The sequence below is a fragment of the Peromyscus eremicus genome, chromosome 2 (genome assembly GCF_949786415.1).
Source record: "Peromyscus eremicus chromosome 2, PerEre_H2_v1, whole genome shotgun sequence".
Lineage (NCBI taxonomy): Eukaryota > Metazoa > Chordata > Mammalia > Rodentia > Cricetidae > Peromyscus > Peromyscus eremicus.
The window spans coordinates 161,099,488-161,119,960 of record NC_081417.1 but is presented as its reverse complement, the minus strand read 5'-3'; the positions used below and the strand labels follow the sequence as shown (position 1 = coordinate 161,119,960).

Sequence of the window (20,473 nt, the reverse complement as noted above, 5' to 3'; positions counted from 1 at the left end):
CAGTGCAGCATCTGTCACACACCTGCTACAGCCTGTGTGGGAGTGCCCCTGCTCACACACACCTGCTACAGCCCCTGTGTGGGAGTGCCCCTGCTCACACACACACACCTGCTACAGCCCCTGTGTGGGAGTGCCCCTGCTCACACACACACACCTGCTACAGCCCCTGTGTGGGAGTGCCCCTGCTCACACACACACACCTGCTACAGCCCCTGTGTGGGAGTGCCCCTGCTCACACACACACACCTGCTACAGCCCCTGTGTGGGAGTGCCCCTGCTCACACACACCCTACAGCCCCTGTGTGGGAGTGCCCCTGCTCACACCTACCTGCTACAGCCCCTGTGTGGGAGTGCCCCTGCTCACACCTACCTGCTACAGCCCCTGTGTGGGAGTGCCCCTGCTCACACACACCTGCTACAGCCCCTGTGTGGGAGTGCCCCTGCTCACACCCACCTGCTACAGCCCCTGTGTGGGAGTGCCCCTGCTCACACCCACCTGCTACAGCCCCTGTGTGGGAGTGCCCCTGCTCACACACACCTGCTACAGCCCCTGTGTGGGAGTGCCCCTGCTCACACACACCCTACAGCCCCTGTGTGGGAGTGCCCCTGCTCACACCTACCTGCTACAGCCCCTGTGTGGGAGTGCCCCTGCTCACACCCACCTGCTACAGCCCGTGTGGGAGTGCCCCTGCTCACACACACCCTACAGCCCGTGTGTGGGAGTGCCCCTGCTCACACATACCCTACAGCCCGTGTGTGGGAGTGCCCCTGCTCACACATACCCTACAGCCCCTGTGTGGGAGTGCCCCTGCTCACACCCACCTGCTACAGCCCCTGTGTGGGAGTGCCCCTGCTCACACACCCTACAGCCCCTGTGTGGGAGTGCCCCTGCTCACCACACGCACCCTGGTCCTCCTGGGAGGCATCGTTGTAGTTGACTTGCTTGCGGATACGTTTGCCCTTGCCCAGGTTGCGGGCCAAGTCCTCCTGCTGCTGCTCATAGTGGTGACGCAGCAGCTTCTCCCAGTAGTCAGGGTCCACATTCTCCTCCTGCTTAATCACCTCCCGCTCCACCTCCTCCTGGGGACGTAGATGTGGGGGAGGGCTGGGCACACCCAGGTGCTTCTGCCACACCTCACCCACCTTCACAGACCTACTGCAGAAAGCCCTCCCTGATCGCTCCAGCTCAAGCTGGTCTCCTCCCTGCCACTGTCACTCACTCCACATGACATCCTGGCCTTGGTGGGAAACTCTGGTTTCCGACACTGCCCTCAGGGTTCATGGTTTTATATTTGTTTTTCGTTTTGTTTTGTTGTTGTTTGGTTGGTTTTGGTTTTGGTTTTTGAGACAGGGTTTCTCTGTGTAGCCCAGCCTGTCCTGGAACTCATTCTGTAGCCCAGGCTGGCCTCAAACTCAGAGAGCCACCTGCTTCTGCCTCCTGAGTGCTGGGGTTAAAGGCCATTGCCCAGCTGGTTCATGGTTTTAAAGGGAACTATAACCAATGTCCAGGTTTGCAAGGAGGGTGGCTGGAGCCAATGGGACAGACTAGGAGCTGTGGCGGCAACTGGGCCTTTCAAGACACCCGAGGGAGATGAGGTGGCATGTTCTAGAACAGGACAAGACAGAGGCATGGTGTGGCTGGAGGGTGGGGGAGCGCAGGGTGGGGCTGCCAGGGGCAGTGTGGCACTCTGGCCTTACCACGCCATCTTCCTCGCGGACCACATACTGTGCCACCTTGAAGGAGCTCAGGTACTCATTCATGTTTTGTAGCTCCGTGTCATCTGTGGCATCCTGGTTCCGGTCCAGCAGCTTGGATATGGCCGCATCGTCATAGTGGATCACGCTGCTGTCTTCCACATCCTTGTTGTCACCTGAGGGGCGAGCAGGTGAACACAGATGTAGGTGCCCAGGTCCAACCTCAGGGTCACTGCCAAGGTGGCCCTCCTACTGGGTGAGAAGGTTGGTGACCAGGCGAGGAAGCTACACCAGAACCCGGGCAGGTGTGACATTCCTCCCCACCCACCCATAGCCAATAGTGGAGCCATGGGCAGCAGAGGCCCTCCTCTGGTCCGGGAGCAGCCACCTGACTAGACAAAAGGCTGTGGGTGACTCAGGTGGGCCCTACCTGGTGGGGTGCTGCCATGCTTTTTCTTCGCACTGGCAGCCAGAGATCCACCCTTGGAGGACTGTACATCGGGGATGGGTGTGGCAGGCCTCTGGCCCTGGGACATCATGCCTGAAAAGCAGAAGAGGGGAGACACTGGGCCAGGGCACTGAGGAACTGCAGGGTTGGTGGGCAGCAAGCAGAGATGCAACCCTAACTCACTCTGGGGGTGTCCCAAGCTGGATTAGAGAAGAAGACAGGGACCCTGGGGTCCTGAATGGGTATTCCTCAAACAGGGTTACCTCAAGCCCCCATCACACTCCCACAGAAGGGAGACCCACCCTCCACATCATCCTTGAAGAGCTCCTCTGTGCCGAACTTAAGGATGTCATCCAGCTCCTGCTTGGTCATGGAGCCTGACTTGGAGCCCAGGCCGGGCCGCACCACCAAATGTGTGAGCATCATCTTGCGCTTGGCCACCTGAGTGATGCGCTCCTCCACAGAGGCCCGGGTCACGAAGCGGTAGATCATCACCTTCTTGTTCTGCCCGATGCGGTGAGCGCGGCTGAAGGCCTGGGGGAGACTGCAGCTCAGCACCCAGGGCTTGACTCGGGGCTCCAGGCCACAGCTAGGTGCACCGAGGAGGACCGTAGGGGAAGCCCGTGGTCATGCAAGGGGCAGCCTGACCACACAGGGAGGTGCACTGTGGGGAGAGCAGTGCATCTGGGCACACTTCAGTGTCCAGCAGCACTGTGGCCTGTGGCCAGTTTGGTTTGGAGTAAAAATATGCCCGGCGTGTGGATGTAGGTGTGACTCCAGGCATACAAAGGTGTGTCCAGGAACAGTGACCTGCAGGCTTGATGGAAATGAAGCTTCCTGGGACTCCAGTGCTGGATCAGGGGAAGGTGGGCTACATCTCATTGTGTGTGAGTGATCATGGGACAGAAAAGCCATGTGTGGAAACGCAGCAACCTTTGAGGGCAGCAAGGCCTGGGAACTGCCCTGGAGGATATGCCTGGGCCTCCACTGTGTCTCTATACGATACGGCCCTGGTGTGGCAGAGTATATGACACACAAGTGTGCGTGTGTGTGTGTGTGTGTGCACCCCAAACTGTCACAGTGTGTCATGTCCTGCCCCAGAGTGAGGTGGCTGGAGAGCATCAGGTGGCTATTCCTACACCCCTGCTCTCTCTCCATCCTTCCCTGTCAGCCCGTCTGTTCCCTCCATTTCCCCCTCTCCCCTATGTCCGGCAGGCTCCCTGTATTCCTATCCCCTCCAAAACCGGACAGATCAAGACTGTCATTCAAGTTGCTGTGCATCTTGAACACCTCCCCTGCCCCTCCTCCCTTCACCTCCCAGGGCCCCCTTTTAGGGGGAGGTTCCACACCAGGGGCACAGTGCCAGGGATGTGAAGGCGTACGGAGGGGAGGAAGGGTAGAGGTGCTGAGGGCACAAGGGGTGAGACACGGACCTGGATGTCATTGTGAGGGTTCCAGTCCGAGTCGTAGATGATGACTGTGTCTGCTGTGGCCAGATTGATGCCCAGGCCACCGGCCCGGGTCGAGAGCAGGAAGCAGAACTGCTGGGCCCCAGGAGCTGAGAAAGAGGCCAATGGGCACAGGTGAGTTAGTGGGCACAGCTGGGCAGGGGTCAGGGAGACAGCACAGAGGAGGGCAGGCACCAGAGCAAAGGTCCCCTGGCAGAGGACAGGCTGCAACCCCAGAGGAGCAGCCACATCGTCTGCTGGGCTCCCACAACCCTGCTGATGCTGGGCGCTGGCCAAGCTGGAGGGAGCCAGAATGAGAAGGAAGCCAACTTTCAAGGCCCAGGTGGCCGTCAACCACAAGAGCCAGGCAGTTTGCGGCAAGTGGCCTTTCCCTCCCACTCTGCCTTCTTGTCCATCTCTACTGCTGCTTAGAGAGCTTGTCTGCTGAGTCTCCTCAGAACCCAACAGACAGTAAAAAGTGTCTGGCATGGTGGTACACATGTAACCCCAGCCGTGGGAGACTGAGGCAGGAGGATGGTGAGCTAGAGATGAGTCTGAGCTATATAGTAAGACCTTAAGAAAATAATAACAAGGGAAAACAGTTGTGGCCTAAGAACTGGTGTGCAAATCAGCTTGGGAAGCACTTAACTGGATGGTCAGACTAAGACCCCCAGAGACACGGGGTCCCTTGAGAGGGATGGGTACCATTGAATCTGTCGATGGCCTCTTGCCGGAGGCCCCCAGTGATGCCCCCATCAATCCGCTCATACTTGTAGCCCTCATACTCCAGGAAGTCCTCCAAGAGGTCCAACATCTTGGTCATCTACCAAAAAAAAAAAAAAAATAGATTCATGAGTGACTGCCACCAAGCCAGGACCCCACCATGGGTAAGAGGAGAGTTCCAGAGCTGGAGGACATGGCCAAAGCAGGCTTCCTAAAAAGAACGCAGCCCCCAACCTCACCTCTCACCCACCATCTACTCTCCAGAGCAGACCCCATACATAGCCTCAGGCACAAGCCTCTGGTTCACTCCCACCTCCCCAAAAGACAGCCCCAGCCCCTCTGCTGGCATTCAACACCCTGCAAGCCGGATGCCCCCTTCTCCCCATACCTACTCCCAACCACATGACTCCTGACATACACGGGCCCCTTACTGCCTAGAGAGCTCCAATGTCACCTCCTTTATGTTATATTCCCAATGTTACCTCCCACGAGGCAGCCCCTCGGAGCTCCCAGAGTCCTGTCTGGTCCCTCCTGTCTTTAGATAGTTCAATTATATGAAACTACCAGCAGACACCCTCCTTCAAAGCATGGGGATTCGGACACTGCCTCACCACCTGCTGTTATTGATAAGTCTGAGGGTTGATCATCCCTCCTCCAAAGGTCTGAGGCTGAGTTGTTTTCCCTAGCTGGTGTCCAGGGGCTGGCCTATTGATTCGGACCCTGCTTAGTCTTTCATGGAGCACTGCAGATCTGAGACCACTGAGACTCTCTGAGTCTACAAATACGACTTCCACAATTTCCTGGTGCTTTCTCTGCAGTTCCTGGCAGTGCCTTCTCAGACATCCTCCACGCTTTCTCATGTTTCTGATGCATGCTGGGAAATTCCTCAGCCTCGGGTTCCAGGTCATCAGTGTTTTTTCAATGGTGAGAGTTTATTTATCAAGTCTTACAAAGTGTTCTCTTTCAGTGTCTAAACTCCTCTGTATTTTTGTTTGTTTTTTTTATGTACATGTATGTGTGTACACGTGTGTATGTGCACATGCACACATATATGTGGGTCCATGTGTGGGTGTGTGCACATGCACACAGGTGCCTGCAGAGACCAGAAGAGGACGTCTGATACCCTGGAAATGGTCTTATGGGAGGTGGCAAGCTGCATGTCGTGGGTGCTGGTGACCAAACCCCAGTCCTCTGCAGGGGCAGCAGGCTCTCTCCACCGCTGAGCCGTCTCTCCAGCCGCCCGCGTTCTGATCCGTTGTTTCTTACGCTATCTCTTCCTGCTTGTGTCCGATTCCTTCCTTTATGGACAAGTCACTCCATAACTTTTGAAAATCCCAAAATGTTTACAGTGTTTTCCAGGGTATTCTCTCTTCATTTCAGTTCTAATTATTGTTTTATGGGATGGATGTAGATGAGTTCCTGAAGAGTTTGGGGGGTCTGGGTTTGTCAGATAGATGGGAGGGCCACATCCCTGTCATCTCTCCTCCGGTACATTTCTATCACAACAGTTTCCACAACTCGGGCTCCTAGGGCCTTCACCCTGACTCGCGTTTTGTGGCAGAAATGGTGTCAGCAGAGAAAAATGGATGCAGCCTGCCAGCTACCACCCGGTCCAGCTGTAGTCATGGGCCTGACCTGCCTCCCCAGACTCTGCACCCACTTCCCATCCCAGCCTGCCGCTGGCAGGCACCAGCAAGCCTTTTCACTCAACTTTTTACACAGGAGAGTTGAACCCACACTCACGTTGAGAAATAGCCTCGCTCCGTCTCATCCCAGGCAAGTGTTTTTAGCCCCAGGACCCTCATCACTATAACCTCCAACACAGCCCTGGCCATCAGTTTGGGCGTCTCATGAGTTGTCTTCTTCCCTCCAGACTGGACAGTTTGAGGGAAGAGCCTATACATTCCTGTCTGTGCCCAGAAACCAGACTGAAACATGATGAGCCGAACAAAGAGCAGAGGAAGAGGGAGAGAACCACTGAGCTGGGTGGGCCTGCTTCTGCACACAGAAAGCAATGTCACCAGTGGGCCCTTGGAGCAAGCCACAGAGAGGGTCTCCTGGAGCTGCCCCCAATCGTGGGGTCCTCCCAGACCAACTTCAGGACTACCTTAACAACCAAGCCACAGGGGTGAAAAGAGGCTGAACAAAAGAGGGGCCTATCATACCAGCCTGGACACATGGGCCAGAGGGTCAGGTATAGGGAGATGAGATGAGGATATGCTGGTCTCCATAGCAACCAGACCCTGTCTCCATGAGCTTGGTACCCAGATGTGTCATGCAGGGGCTCAGAGGCCTTCAGCCCACAGTCAACTGACTCCCCTGTGGATGGGAGTTGGCTCTGGGGTAGCCCACCTCCCCTGTGGATGGGAGCTGGCTGCGGGGTAACCCACCTGCCCTGTGGATGGGAGCTGGCTGAGGGGTAACCCACCTGCCCTGTGGATGGGAGCTGGCTGAGGGGTAACCCACCTCCCTTGTGGATGGGAGCTGGCTGCGGGGTAGCCCACCTGCCCTGTGGATGGGAGCTGGCTGCGGGGTAGCCCACCTGCCCTGTGGATGGGAGCTGGCTGAGGGGTAACCCACCTCCCTTGTGGATGGGAGCTGGCTGAGGGGTAACCCACCTCCCCTGTGGATGGGAGCTGGCTGAGGGGTAACCCACCTCCCCTGTGGATGGGAGCTGGCTGAGGGGTAACCCACCTCCCCTGTGGATGGGAGCTGGCTGAGGGGTAGCCCACCTGGGAGAAGATCAGCACTCGATGTCCTTCATCCCGCAGCTTCTTGAGCATCTTCTGCAGCAGCATGAGCTTCCCTGAAGACTTGACCAGGGAGCTGCCATCGTAGGAGCCATTGGGCAACATGGGGGCCTCCTGTGGGCACAGCAGAGCAGAGCCTTGGTGGGCTCTCCCTCTGGCTCTGTCACCAAAGAGACTGTAGTGATGGACAAGTGCCTGGCCATGGGCCACCTGCCCATCTGCTCTACTGAGCACAGAGTACAAACCCAAGCAGGCTCAATAGTGTGGGTCACAGGGAGCCTGGCTCCAGACACAGGCCTGCCAGCCTCACTCTCGGCCTAGTGCTGAAATGAAGCCCAGGGACCTTCCCACAGAAACCTGGCCTGGTCACTATGGGCCCTGGAAGGTGCATCCATCTCTGACCCCAGATGGGCAGATCAATCTAAAGGCAGATCCCAAAAGATTCCTGAGTCCACCAAGTCACAAGGACCTCCAGTGGCCCACAGTGAGGTCACCCCAGCACAGCCAGCATGCCTGGCTCTGCAGTAATGGGGAAGAGGTGACAGCAGAGGATGAGTTGAACCCAAAGGGCAGTGCTGGGGGTGGTGACCAGCGATGCCCACTGAGAGCCTAGTCCTCAGCTCCCTGTGAACTTTCTCCTCAGAATCTCCCCAGGGCCTTTCTGGGAAGATATCACTATTTCTTTACTTGACAAAGGAGACCCCCAAGGAGCATCAACTTCCCATGATCAAAGCACCGGGCTGGACAAATTCCAGAGTCCAGTGTCTCAGTCACTGCTGCCAGGATAGACTCACCCAGGATAAGCTCCCTCGGGGACAAAGTGAAGCTGGGTCACCCCTCAAAGCTCCCTGGAGGCCCAGTGCTGAGGCTGGGGAGGCTTTGGGGCTACTGGGAGGGGTTAGGAAGAAATGACCTGGGGCCAAGCAGTGGGCAGAGGCAGCTTCCAAAAATGTCCCCCAGCACCAAAGGGACAGGATGGAGATACATGTCACCTCTGGCATTCATTGTCAGGAAGGAATGGAGGACTGGGGACCAATGCACCTAGCCATGGGCACCTATACAATGGCCACAGGGAAGAGACCACACCACATTGTCCACAGGGACAACATCAGTCACTCGGGGCCTGGATGATGGACATAGAGAACCCACTATGGCAAGCCACAGGGACCCACCATGACCACAGGGAACTTTACCACATTTGAGATCTGCCATAATGACCAGAGTTAACCTATCACAGTGGCCACAGGGAACACAACAGGCAGGAGAGACCTGCCATGATGGCCACAGAGAACCTACTAGAGCAGGAACCCATCACAGCAGCCATGGAAACATGCCTTGACGGCCACAGGGAACCCAACACAGTGCCCAATGGGACCTGCCATGATGGCCATGGGGAACCAGCCATGGGGAACCGACCACGGCAGCCGCAGGGAACCCATCACAGCAGCCATGGAAACATGCCTTGACAGCCACAGGGAACCCAACACAGTGCCCACTAGGGCTGCCATGATGGCCACGGGGAACTGGCCACAGCAGCCACAAGGAACCCATCACAGCAGCCATGGAAACATGCCTTGATGGCCACGAGAAACCCAACACTGTGCCCACTGGGACCTGCCATGTTGGCCACAGGGAACCGGCCACAGGGAACCCACCACGGCAGCCACAGGGAAAAGGTATGGGTGGTTGCAGCACTTCTTCAGGTCCATCATGATGTTGAGCAGAGACACCTGGTTGCCACCCCCTTTGGAGTTGAGTGCCTCGAAGTTCCGTGTGAGGATGAACTTGTAGTACTTCCTGCAACAGGGTGTGGGACAAGGTTGGCTGGAGGCCCCACCACACTCCTAAAGGGGTAGGCTCTACCTTCAGGAAGACTGGTGGTGTCCCAAGGCACTGTGTGGCACAGGAAGCCTTCCCACAGGGCACAGGTTACCCGGCAAGCCAATGGGAGACAGTAGTAGAACTTGGGCAGCCTGACTCTAGTCCCCAAAGGGGGAAGGAGATGCAGTGTGCAAGGCCTCGCAGGCGAGCACTCCTGCCAACCCCAGGAAATGGTCAGAAGAGCCAGATGGGGCCTGCAGGAAGGAGGTGGCTGAGGACACTAGACCAGGAGATGGGCCAGTTGCTGCAGGACGGAGCTGAGCCTCCATCACTCACTTCTGCATCTGGCTCAGCTCCACACGGACGATCAGCTCTGTCTTGGCCGGCATGTTCTTAAACACGTCAGCCTTGAGCCTCCGGAGCATGTGCGGCCCCAGCAGGTCGTGCAGTTTTTTGATCTGGTCTTCTTTGGAGATGTCAGCAAACTCCTCCAGGAAGCCTTCCAGATTGCTGCAACAAAGAGATGGGATAAGAGCCAGAGCAGACCACAGCCCTCTGCAGAGGAATCAGGACCAGGGAGGATGAGGCAGAGGACAGGGCCCCCGGCCAGCAGAGCCCAAAGGCCAGTGGTCCAGAGAGCCTTGGAACTGCTGAGTAGCCACTCAGGCTCCGTCTCAGCCTGCATCAGGACACATGTCACGGCCCTCTGCCACACAGGATCCCTCCTCATCCTCACAGCTATTCTGCACATGAGTTCCCAGAGACACCCAGGCTACAGAAAAGGAGACCAAGGCTGATGAGCACTTAAGGTCACGTGGTTCAGCACGCTACACCCTGCCCTTGAATCAACATCCAAAACAGGCCCCTCCTCCCTGAGCCCGCTCCACAATTCTGAGCAATCTGAACCCAGATTAAACCGAGATTAAACCGAGGAGGCCTAGGAAGCAGGGGCCATCTTCGCTTCCATCTCCACCCCACCCCAGCTCTGGCCTCTGCTTGCCATCACTGTGCTCACGTGGGTCATATAAGTCACTGTGGGTGAAATGAGCCACGAGTAGGCTGGGGGACACAAGGTAGGAACCCAGAGAAGCCCCAGGGCCTTCTGGGACAGTGCTGAAGAAAACCATGGCTTGCTGGGACAGCTGTAATTTCCCCAGGGAAGGAGAATGCCGAGACCTTCCCACACAGGATCACCACAGAATACTGCCCGTGCTCCCATTTCACTAATGGGGAAACCAAGGTCCCCAAGCAGTTCTCAGAGCCAGAGTAGGCAGCTGCCACGCCTTCACAGGGCTGCAACCCATCACTCCTGCCAGCCCAGGGACGCACTTGAACCTCTCTGGAGTCAGGAAGTTGAGGAGATGGAATAGCTCTTCCAGGTTGTTCTGGAGGGGGGTCCCTGTCAGCAGCAGCTTGTAGTCGATCTTGTAGCTATTCAAGACTCTAAAGAACTTTGGGGAGAAGAGAAAGGCTGTCAGGAGGCACAGAGCAGCGGCCACACAGTGAGGGATAAGTCCCACCATCAGTGCCTCCTACCTTGGACTGGTTGTTCTTAAGCCGGTGGGCCTCGTCCACCACGAGGCAGGCCCACTCAATGGAGCCCAGGATGGCTTGGTCGATGGTGATGAGCTCATAGGAGGTGAGCAGCACGTGGAATTTGATCTGCACTTCCTTCTGTGGGGAGGGACAAGAACGTGAAGGAGGCTGCAGGGACAGGGTAGACCAAAGGGACAGGGACAGTGGAGAAAGTGTGAGTGAGAACCCCGCGAGCATCTGGGGAGTCCTGGAGGAACGGCGCTGGCATGAGGCACTTCAGTGGACAAAGCTCAGTGCCCTGGAGAAGGTGTTGTTGCAGAAGCTGAAAAATAATAGCCCTCTATGACTGCACGATCCACATCCAGGCATTCAGTCTTGGGCAGAAAATGTTTAAGGATATAATTGCTGCCAGGGCCGGGGAGATGGCTCAGTGGGTAGGCACGGAAGACTGGAGTGTGGGTCTCCAGAATTCACACAAAGCCAGACACAGTAGCACAGGCCTGCAATCTCAGTGAGACAGGAGTCCGAAGGCTAGCCTGGTATACACAATGATGAGACCTTGTCTCAACAGCATATGTGGTGTGAGTGCGGGTGTGTGCGCCATGGTGAACATGTGGACAGAGGACGACCTTGGGAGTCAGTTTTCTGCTCATTGAAATGGTCCCTTTTGTTCCTGCCATGCTGCGTACACCAGACTAGGTAACCTGCAACTTTCTTTCTTTTAATGATCTTTTTACTTACTCTGAGAATTTCCCACAATATACTTTAATCATATTCTTTCCCATCCCCCAACTCCTCCCAGATCCCCTCCCACCACCCTACCCACCCAGTGTCCTATTCTTTCATTCTTAAACAGACATGGAGTCTGGTTGGCCAGCTGCTCCTGAGCTGAAGCCTGACCTGTGGTTCATACACTCAGTGTCCCTCTTCCAGCAGCTGCTAACTGCAGATAGTTCCTGGCTAGAGGTGGGACTTGGCGCCTACTTCTCCCCTGTGCTGGTTTTGTGTGGCTCGAGCTTGTGTGTAGGTCTTGTGCATGCTATCACAGTGAGTTCTCTTATGGATCTGCCCCATTGTATCAGGCTGTTTGCCTGAAGTCATCCACCACCCCTGGCTCCTAGAAACCCCGCCCCCTCACACACACACACACACACACACACACACACACACACACACACACACACACACACCCCTGAGCCTTGAAGGCAAGCCCGGGTAGCTCTTCTGTCCTTGCCTCCCATTTTGTCCTAAGAGTGCGGGGACCACAGACACACATCCCCATATCTGGCTTTTTCACATGAGTTCCCAGGATGAAACACATACGCTCAGGCTTGCACTCAGCCATCCCATGAGCCTGGCTTGGCTATTTTACCAGTGCAGACAGTCATCCCCCTGCTCCCAAGAGCTTCTGAGCCTGCCCTGTGACAAAGATCCCCTGGGGATTAAAGCACAAAGAAGACACCTCTCGGCCACGCCCACTGTTTACTAACTCTTGGCCCTCCCAGAAGCTCTGCTCTGCAAGCCGGAGCCACGTTCCTTTGAGCAGGCTCTGAGGCACAGGGAAGCCTCGGAACCCGACACACAGATGGGTACTGGGATGAAGACCGCCTCTCCATTCACATCCACCTGAACGCTTTGATTCCTTTTTTGAAACAAGACTTGGCAGGTGAGTGTTATCTGGCTAAGATATGAGTGTCTCTCAATCCAGCATGAGTGATGTCTTTATGAGAGGAAGACACCCAAGAAGAAGGATTCCAGGTAACAACAGAGACAGGGACAGAGAAACGTAGCCATAAGTCAGGCAATTTTCAGATACCGGAAGTTGGAAGAGGTAGGAAAGGCCCCTCCTGGGGCCTCAGAGGGAGCCTAGTTGGCCAGCTGGCTTCCAGGCATTCAAAAGCAGCTCTGTGGGCTAACCCTCAGTTGATGATGCTCCATTACATCAGTACAGAGCAACTGTGATACTGGCCCACTCGAGCTGGGCACAGGAACCTGAACACTGCAGGGCTCAGTGGCCCCATAGCAGACATGCCTTCCTGGGGCTGGGGGTAAAGACAGCGCTCACCTTCATGCGGAATACTTTCTTCCCACCCCGAATGGCGTTGTCCTCGAAGGAAAACTCGTTCTCACGGATCACAGAGCGGCTCTCCTTGTCCCCCGTGTAGGTGACCACGTAAAAGTCAGGCGCCCACATCTCAAACTCACGTTCCCAGTTGATGATGGTGGACAGGGGCGCGCTGACAAGGTAAGGCCCCTTGGAGTGGCCCTGCAGAGAGAGCCTGAGGCGGTGAAGCTGGCTGCCAGTAGATGGCACCAGACCCTGCCTGCCCAGCACCCACCTACCCAGACCCGCTTGCCCTCCGGCCTGCCCACCTCCTTGTACAGGGAATAGAGAAAGACAATGGTCTGCACCGTCTTGCCCAAACCCATCTCGTCAGCCAGGATAGTGTCGGTGCCCTGGGCCCAGGAGAAACGTAACCAGTTGAGGCCCTCCAGCTGGTAAGGGTGCAGCGTGCCTCCTGTGGAGTCGATGTACCACGGCTGCTTGTCGAACTTGACTGTGGGCTGTGGGAGGGGAGGCAAGAATCAGACACTGAATCCTGAGTCCTGGACCACCAGGTTGGCTTGCCTCACTCTGCTTGAGGTCTGGCCTAGGATGCCTCTCCTTCCGAGAAACACCTGCTGGCCCCCTGCTCTAACACCTGCCCAAAGCACAGCTCTTACCCAGTACATCACTCTGTGCCCCTTTTGTCCATTATCTCCAGGTCCTTTTCCCAGTAAGGTACCCCCAGTGGACTATGTCCCCACCATGGGTCCTGGTCTTTTTGGTATGGGGTTGTTGTTGATGCTGCTGGGTTTTTTGGTTTGGTTTGGTTTGGTTTGTGGTTTTTGGTTTGTTATTTTTGGTTTTTTTTTTAGGTAAGTCTCCTATAGTCCGTGGTGGCCTCCAACTCAACTACGTAGCTAAGGATGATCCTGAACTTCTGATTCTTCTGCCTCCAACTCCTGAGTGCTGGGGTCAAAGGCATGTACCACTACATTCAGTTTAAGCCACACTAATGATTGAGCCCAAGGGCTTGGACATGCTAGGCAAGCAATCTACAAACTGAGCTCTATCCTCAGCCTAAGGCAGGCTTCTTAAAACATGCCCAAGGGATCCAGCACGGCGGTGCCTGTCTTTAATCCCAGAACTCAAGAGGTAGAATCAGGCCAATCCCTGAGTTCCAGACCAGTAGGCTCTTCCCACTGGCCCATACAGCCTCAGTGCCACTGAAAATGGCCAGCCATGAGAGCCTAGGGAATGGTCCCTGAGGAAAGGCCTCCCTGTACTGCCAAGGCTAGGGTGGTGAACCTGGCAATCCAACACTCCCGCTTCCTCCCCCTCTGCTCACATCGACGATGGGCGTGTCCGGTGGCTTCTCTTGTTTATCGTCCTTCAGCTTCTTGCCCTTCTTGACCAGCCTCTTGGGAAGCCTGGCATCCTCTCCCAGCATCAACTCCCTGGGTAGAAGCATCAGACTCAGAAGAGCACAGCTCAAGCCCGGAGGGGCCCCAGCACCCCACACCTGGCTGCCAGCACACCTGTGGCCCCAGTAGGCCTGCTTCAGGTTGTCGTAGTAGGGGATGTCAATGTCATCAATCTCCCAGGTGCACTGGTCATAGGGTAAATCCTTCCACTTGATCAGGTAATGCACGTCCCCCTTCTTGTCAAAGCTGCAACACAAGAGGTAGAAGATGCGGGAGGCGCATGCATATTTTCCAGGCAGGGCCCCACATAAAATGCCAATCTGCTCATGTCCATGGTGTCCTAGTATCCCGGGGCCGACCAGGAGGAGGGTGCCAGGGCAACAGCCCTCGAGAGGTTTAGTAGCTTGCCCCAAGCCACCGCTTGCAAAAAGAGATAAAGGTGTGGAGAGAGCAGCAGACACACGGAGACAGGGACAGTGGGAGGCTGTGCTAACAGAGGGCTAAGAAGATGCAACCGGGGTCCTTCCCAGTCTCTGTTGCAGGAGTGAATCTGCTCCCTACGTAATCTGAACACAGGAAATGACACCATGAATCTCTCCCCTGCTCAGAGACCTCATTTTCCAACGTAAAAAGTTCAATGCATTTTGCAGTATCGATCCAGAGTGTAGCTCTCTCCCTACAAAGCAGACAGACAGACAGTCTCTGCAGGTGTGGACAGCCTCTTCTAATGGTCCACAGGGACACGAGAACCCAATGACCACACCCCACAGTGGCCACTGAAAGAACCCTCGAGGTCTCCTCCTGGATCTGAGTGGACACAGCAGCCAGGTCAGGAGAGCCCAGCAAAGCCAGGGAACCGTGGCAGCCCTAAATGGCAAGGGTGAGGCCAAATGGATTGGGGAGCTGTGGCCTGGGGACTACAAAGAGCAAGGCCAATTCTCAGTCACCATGGAAACCAGTGGCTTATTTTCAATAAATAATTGGTTGTTATGCACACTCTGGGAGATTCACCGGCTCCTCTTTGAGGGTGCAGAGGAAATTGTCCTTTTCAATTGAGCATGCATTTTAATAAAAGAAAAGGGGGGCAAGTCAACCCCAGGCGCAGCTCAGGTACCATCTGGAGTCTGGGAATGGGCAGGGTGCTTCACAGTCAATAAGACACATTATTCTTGTTTTCCTGTTCCCTCCAAACCACCCCATTAAGGCTGCCCAGCACCCATGTCACGTGACAACCAGCTCAGAAGTCCATGGCCATAGAGGTTCTTCACCTCCTCTGCGCTCACAATAACTTTCAATAGGGCCTGTGGTTGGAGACAGAGTGGGAAGGCCACCCATCCCAAGTCGGAGGAGAGAGAGCTGTGAACAGGGAGGGAGTTCAGATTTCTAAGCTGCCACCTTGTGACGGTACTCAGGGCCCTTCCCAAGGCCTTCTGGCAGCCACCACCTGTCCTCCAGACCCTGAGCCTAGGAATCAGCAGAGGGTCACACCACCAACTGCTCAGAAGCTGGCTCCCCCAGCCTACGCCCTCCTGCTGGGCGTCTTTGCCCTGGCTTCTCTGACCACTAAGCACCTCGGAATGCCAGACTTTAATGAGAGGTGGCATAGGGGTTAGGAACCCTGGCTAAGAAAACACCAGTCCTACCAAAAGATTGGGTCCAGGTCCCAATCCTGCAGCCTCAGCTCTGTGGCTCCAGGCAGGTAACTAGGCCTTGCTGAAAACATTCTTTTCTAAGATTTTTTTTTTTTTGAGCCTGACAGGCTGATACATGTCTTTAATACCAGCACTCAAGAGGCAGAGGCAGGTGGATCTCTGAGTTTAAGGCCATTCTTGTCTACATAGTAAGTTCCAGGTCAGTCAAGGCTACACAGCAAGACCTTGTCTCAAAAAAAATGTCTATTTTATGAAAAAATGTGAACGTGTAAATGCCTACATATATATATATATATATATATATATATATATATATATATATATATATATATATATATGTACCACATGTGTGCCCAGTGCCCACAGAGGTCAGGAGAGCTATCTGATTATCTAGAACTGGAATTACAGGAGGTAGTGAGCTGCCATATGGGTGCTGAGAAGCTAACCCAGGTCTTTTGCAAGAGCAGTTAGTGCTCTCAACCACTGAGCCATCTCTCCAGCCCCCGGACCTCTCTATGCAGCCCTGGCTGTCCTGGAACTGGCTATGTAGACCAGGCTGGTCTTGAACTCACAGAGATCTGCCTGCCTCTGCATCCCAAGCGCTGGGATTAAAGGTGTGCACCACCATGGCCAGCCCCATGCCGAGTATATTCCTTGAATGTGCCTCTTGGGATACTAACACCCACGGATCCTTTCTTGGACCTGCTTGGCTCCCAGAATCATCCTGCTGACCTCAATCCCTAATTTGGAAGGAGCCTGAGACAGCACACGTCCCGCCCCACAGAAAAGCTGCTTTGCACAAGTTTCACAGACTGTTCATCACGTTTCCCTCCATCTGCACGCCTCTGGGACTGCCCTACTGCAAACGAGAATGTTGAGCGTGAGGGCACCCTTGTGCAGGTGAACGACCCTCCTGGCTGGGCAGCCCTATCCATCCTCTGCAGTTCTGTGTCTCTGCCCCTCCCCCTGCCCCGCTGCACCCATCCCTGGCTCTGAAAGGCAAGCCTGCCACCCTCACCTGTGGTTCAGGATGCGGTGGACCATCATCCACTCTGGCTTGATGCCGTAGCGGTAGAAGCGCTCCTCCATCTTGGCATAGAGAGGGTCCTTGTTCTTCCGCTTCTCGCTCTTACTGTCCTCATCACCAGAGCCGTAATCGAAGGGGGGTGGCTCGTCCATATCATTCTTTCTTTGGTAGTTGCGATACATCACGGTGTGGTACAGCTCCAGCTGCTCACAGAGAAGTCCAAGTTATGGAAGGGAGATGGATGCTTGCCTTGGACCCCAACCCAGCCCTTCAGGTCCCAGCCCCATCCTAGGTGGGACAAGCCTCCTCCTCAGTGCCATCCCCAGCTCCCACCCACGCCTGGAGGGGTGGAGGCTGAACAGCACATGCCAGCCTGTGCTTGCCCACCCTGGAGGGACCCAGGCTTATACCAGGCTAAGTATAAGCGCGCTGCCCAGGAGTCTCACCTGTAGCTCCTTCACCCAGGAGCAGTGCCAGTAAGAGAGCCCAGCCCACTTGACAAAGAATTCTCTCTCAGGAATGCCCTCCAGAGGCTTGGGCGGGGGCATGCCAGGCTCCACCTCTGGTCCTGGCAGCCCCACCATAAAGGGAGCTGGGGGTTCAGTCCACCTCCAGTGTAGGATCCGCTGAACTTTGCCCTTCAGAGGGGGACACTGTGAACAGAGGATGTCAGCAAGTTCAGGGTCAAGTCACAAGGTCCTACCCTGAAGCTCCCATGACAGTAGACTGCCACACAGGTTCCCAAGTCAACACAGTGCCAAGGGGACTCTGGCATCCCTCCCTTCCTCAGGAGTCCACATATGCTGTGCATGCAGGAGATGAACAACGGAGCTTGTGGGTCCAAATGGACCTTTGTACTCGACAAATTGACAGTGAGCCTCCTCAGAACCTGGCAAGTTAAATCAGGGTGACAGAGCCCACAACACACAGAGGGCAGAAGGAGACAATAAAATTCACTAAGCAAGGAGACAAACAAACTCCAGACTTCCCATCCACGCATCCACACATTACCCCTGCCCTACGAAACCCTAAGAACGATCACATCATATCCTGACCCACAAGCAGCCCTGCCTGACATGCATGAATACTGCAGTCCTGGCCATGTCCCTCATGCTGAGCAGGGCTACACGCAGCCTGTGCACCTGAGCTGGCTGGGGAAAGAAGGCCAAGTCTCCCTCAGCCCACACACACTCAGGCCCAAGGGCCATGGGACTCCAGAGAGCTGCCTGGCAGACCTGAGCAATCCAACAGTCACACCTCAGCACCTATGCTCTGGGCTACTCCGAGATAGCCTGGTGTGGCTGTGACCCTCACAAGGGCAGATCTGAGCCCTAGATGGAGTGAGGTAAAACGATCAGTTTAGGGAGGTGGCTCTGTAGGAGACAGGTCTCAGCTCTGCCATCGTCCATCCATGTACCTCAGTACACAACCTGTCAGCCTGTCCTCTTGCCTGTAAAACTGGCCTCTCTTCCTCTGCCTGTATACCACACACCCCAGAACCAACCATACCCTGGCCTCTGAGGGCAAAGAGCAAGGAGGAGGAGCAAGAGAGAAAGGCAGAGTGAGTCTCTTGGACTCCAGGGATGTAGAAGGACTCCCTTCCCAGGCCATAGGCCCACCTGGTCTCACCTCCTGCAGGGAGGAACCCGGAAGAGCTAGGTACTACCCCAAGGAGGGGTGTTCTCAGAACAGCTAAGAAGGCTGCACCCGTCAGAGGGGTCTCTCCAGCCCTTACGCAGACAAGGACATGCACACACACTCGATACAGACATATGCACAAGACAGAGGGGACCCTGTGGGACAGGATATCCAGTACTGGAGGACAGAGCAACTCCTCCACACATGGAACCTTCAGTGCCCACAGTGACTAGAGTCAAAGGACATGGGGACTCTAGGCTGTGGGGCCACCACTCTGTCACTAATCCAGCCTGGGAACACCAGGTCCAGGGTGCCTCAGGAACCCGAATCCAGGTGGAAAGCTCTGCTGCAGTGTGGTGCCTCCCTGAGCCTCGTTTTCCTGCTGAAGACGAGCCTTCGGTAGTTCATTGGTGAGAGCTTGCCTGGCATACAGGCACTGGGTTCCACGCCCAAGCAACCCCAAAATAATTTTTAAAAGTCAATGGATGGAGTTACAGCTCAATGTGAGGCCTCTTGGGTTCAGTTCCCAGTAGGAATGAGAGGTTCTTAGCTCAGAATAAATTCTCAATAAGGAGTCCTAAGAGCATTCAGGGGAGAGCAGGCGCAGTGAGACGGTGGGCGGGCCTTTGAGTACGTGCTTGTTTGGGGCGTGGCCTGGGCCAGCGGGGGCGGGCTCAGGGTCCGGTGGGCGGGGCGACTGGGCGGGGCGGGGCGGGAGGTGTAACACTCACTGTACAGCGCGGGCAGAGCCATTCACCGTTCGGGATCTCGGGCAGCGGCGGGTTGAGGCAATGCAGATGGTAGGAGGAGGGGCAGGCATCGCAACACAGGAGCTCGCCTCCATCCTTGCACACGCGACAGAACTCCATGTGATCATCCTCCTCCTCCTCACAGCCGCCCTCCTCCTCTTCCTCGTCGTCGTCCTTCGGCTCCCACTGGACCCCCTCCTTCTCCTGCAGGGGGAGTCCAGGTGGGTGAAGCTTGGGCCGGGGCCCCTCCCACAGGCACCCGTCCCCAGGCGATGGCCCACCAACTACAGTCCGGACCCCGGCCACGGCTTACACAGTGTGGGCAGCTCCACTTGCCCTCCGGAGCCTTCTCCAGCTCCGGGTCCAGGCAAACCAGGTGGTAGGCCCTCGGGCAAGTGTCACACAGAATGATCTCCCCGCCCTGCTGGCACACCTCACAGTAGTCCTGGTGGTCTGTCTCATAGCCGTCGCCATCATCAACTGGAATGGGGAGAGAGGCAATGACCACGGCCTGCCACACACAACCATTTCCACTACCCCAGGCCAGACGGGCACATGATAGGTGCTTAAATGATTCCAAGTGGATGGGGTAGACAGACCAAGGGAGTGAACTACTGGGGGGGGGGGGGCGATGGACAAAGATGGGTGAGACAAGGAAGGAAGGACGGACAGACTGTGACTGCACATGGAGAAACAAGAGCAGGGACCAGAACTCGGGAGACTGAGGCAGGGGCATCTCTATGAGTTCAAAGCCAGCCCTGTCTACATAGCAAGTTCTAGACCAGCTAGAGCTGTGTAGTCAGACCCTGTCTCAAAAGCCAAAGAGAGGGAGAGAGGAGGGAGGGGTGGGGTACTCGGTGGGTCGGGAACTGAGTGGGTAACTGACGGGGAGTAGAGTGAGCTTAAGTGCCGCCTCCTCCTCTTCCTCCTCATTCTCCTCCTCCTCCTCCTCCTCCACTCCCCACTCTGCTAGGGCTTCACATTAAGAAACTCTAGCTAGCTTTCTTACTTCTTCCTCCCTAGGACAAGACAGTGGATAAGGCCGGCTGAGAGAGCACAAGGAGACTGCCTGGCTGAGGTTGAGAGAGCCTGGGACGTGAGGATGCCCTTCCCCCACGCTGCACCCCATCGCGGGGAAGCCCCGCCCCTTGGAGAGGAGCCCCGCCCATTGAGAGGAGCCCCGCCCCTTGGAGAAGAGCCCTACTCCTCTTCTTCTTGCGCCTCCTCTTGTTCTTCTTGCCCAGAGCTGCAGAGCACTCGGAGCGCACGGAAGAGCTGTGGATGCTGGCGTTGTCCAGATCTGACTCCTCACGCTCGTCCTCTTCGCTCTGCAGGAAAGGAGGTCGGCTCGATGGTTTGGGTAGAGCGGGGCCAGGAAGCTCTGAAGACTCCCTGTGGCTTTGCTCTGTCGCCCAACCCAGCTGGAAACTGTGCTAGAGTACAGCACTTTGCAGGCCCAGCCATCCCCGCAGCTCCTGCTCTTGAGTAATTCTGACGCCTCCAACAGTTCTGCTCCAC

The 20,473-nt window shown here is 55.9% G+C and overlaps 1 protein-coding gene across 10 annotated transcripts in view; it reads right to left on the bottom strand.

Annotated features, from left to right (window-relative positions):
• The window catches only part of Chd5 (chromodomain helicase DNA binding protein 5), a 51,828-nt gene that overhangs the window by 11,271 nt on the left and 20,084 nt on the right, over positions 1-20,473 (bottom strand). For 7 of the 10 annotated variants that reach the window (XM_059255470.1, XM_059255476.1, XM_059255478.1 and 4 more), the window contains exons 7-26: positions 20,160-20,283; positions 19,269-19,435; positions 18,938-19,159; positions 17,015-17,221; positions 16,560-16,771; positions 14,004-14,135; positions 13,814-13,922; positions 12,795-12,986; positions 12,487-12,687; positions 10,422-10,559; positions 10,215-10,336; positions 9,222-9,395; positions 8,720-8,861; positions 7,047-7,178; positions 4,297-4,414; positions 3,577-3,701; positions 2,446-2,677; positions 2,126-2,236; positions 1,699-1,871; positions 897-1,080 (exon numbers count right to left, since the gene is read on the bottom strand). In XM_059255470.1, the coding sequence (XP_059111453.1) occupies positions 897-1,080; positions 1,699-1,871; positions 2,126-2,236; positions 2,446-2,677; positions 3,577-3,701; positions 4,297-4,414; positions 7,047-7,178; positions 8,720-8,861; positions 9,222-9,395; positions 10,215-10,336; positions 10,422-10,559; positions 12,487-12,687; positions 12,795-12,986; positions 13,814-13,922; positions 14,004-14,135; positions 16,560-16,771; positions 17,015-17,221; positions 18,938-19,159; positions 19,269-19,435; positions 20,160-20,283 (3,217 nt within the window). The remainder of the gene's footprint in view (positions 1-896; positions 1,081-1,698; positions 1,872-2,125; positions 2,237-2,445; positions 2,678-3,576; positions 3,702-4,296; positions 4,415-7,046; positions 7,179-8,719; positions 8,862-9,221; positions 9,396-10,214; positions 10,337-10,421; positions 10,560-12,486; positions 12,688-12,794; positions 12,987-13,813; positions 13,923-14,003; positions 14,136-16,559; positions 16,772-17,014; positions 17,222-18,937; positions 19,160-19,268; positions 19,436-20,159; positions 20,284-20,473) is intronic. The other 3 variants (XM_059255472.1, XM_059255477.1, XM_059255471.1) reach the window with 2 other exon arrangements.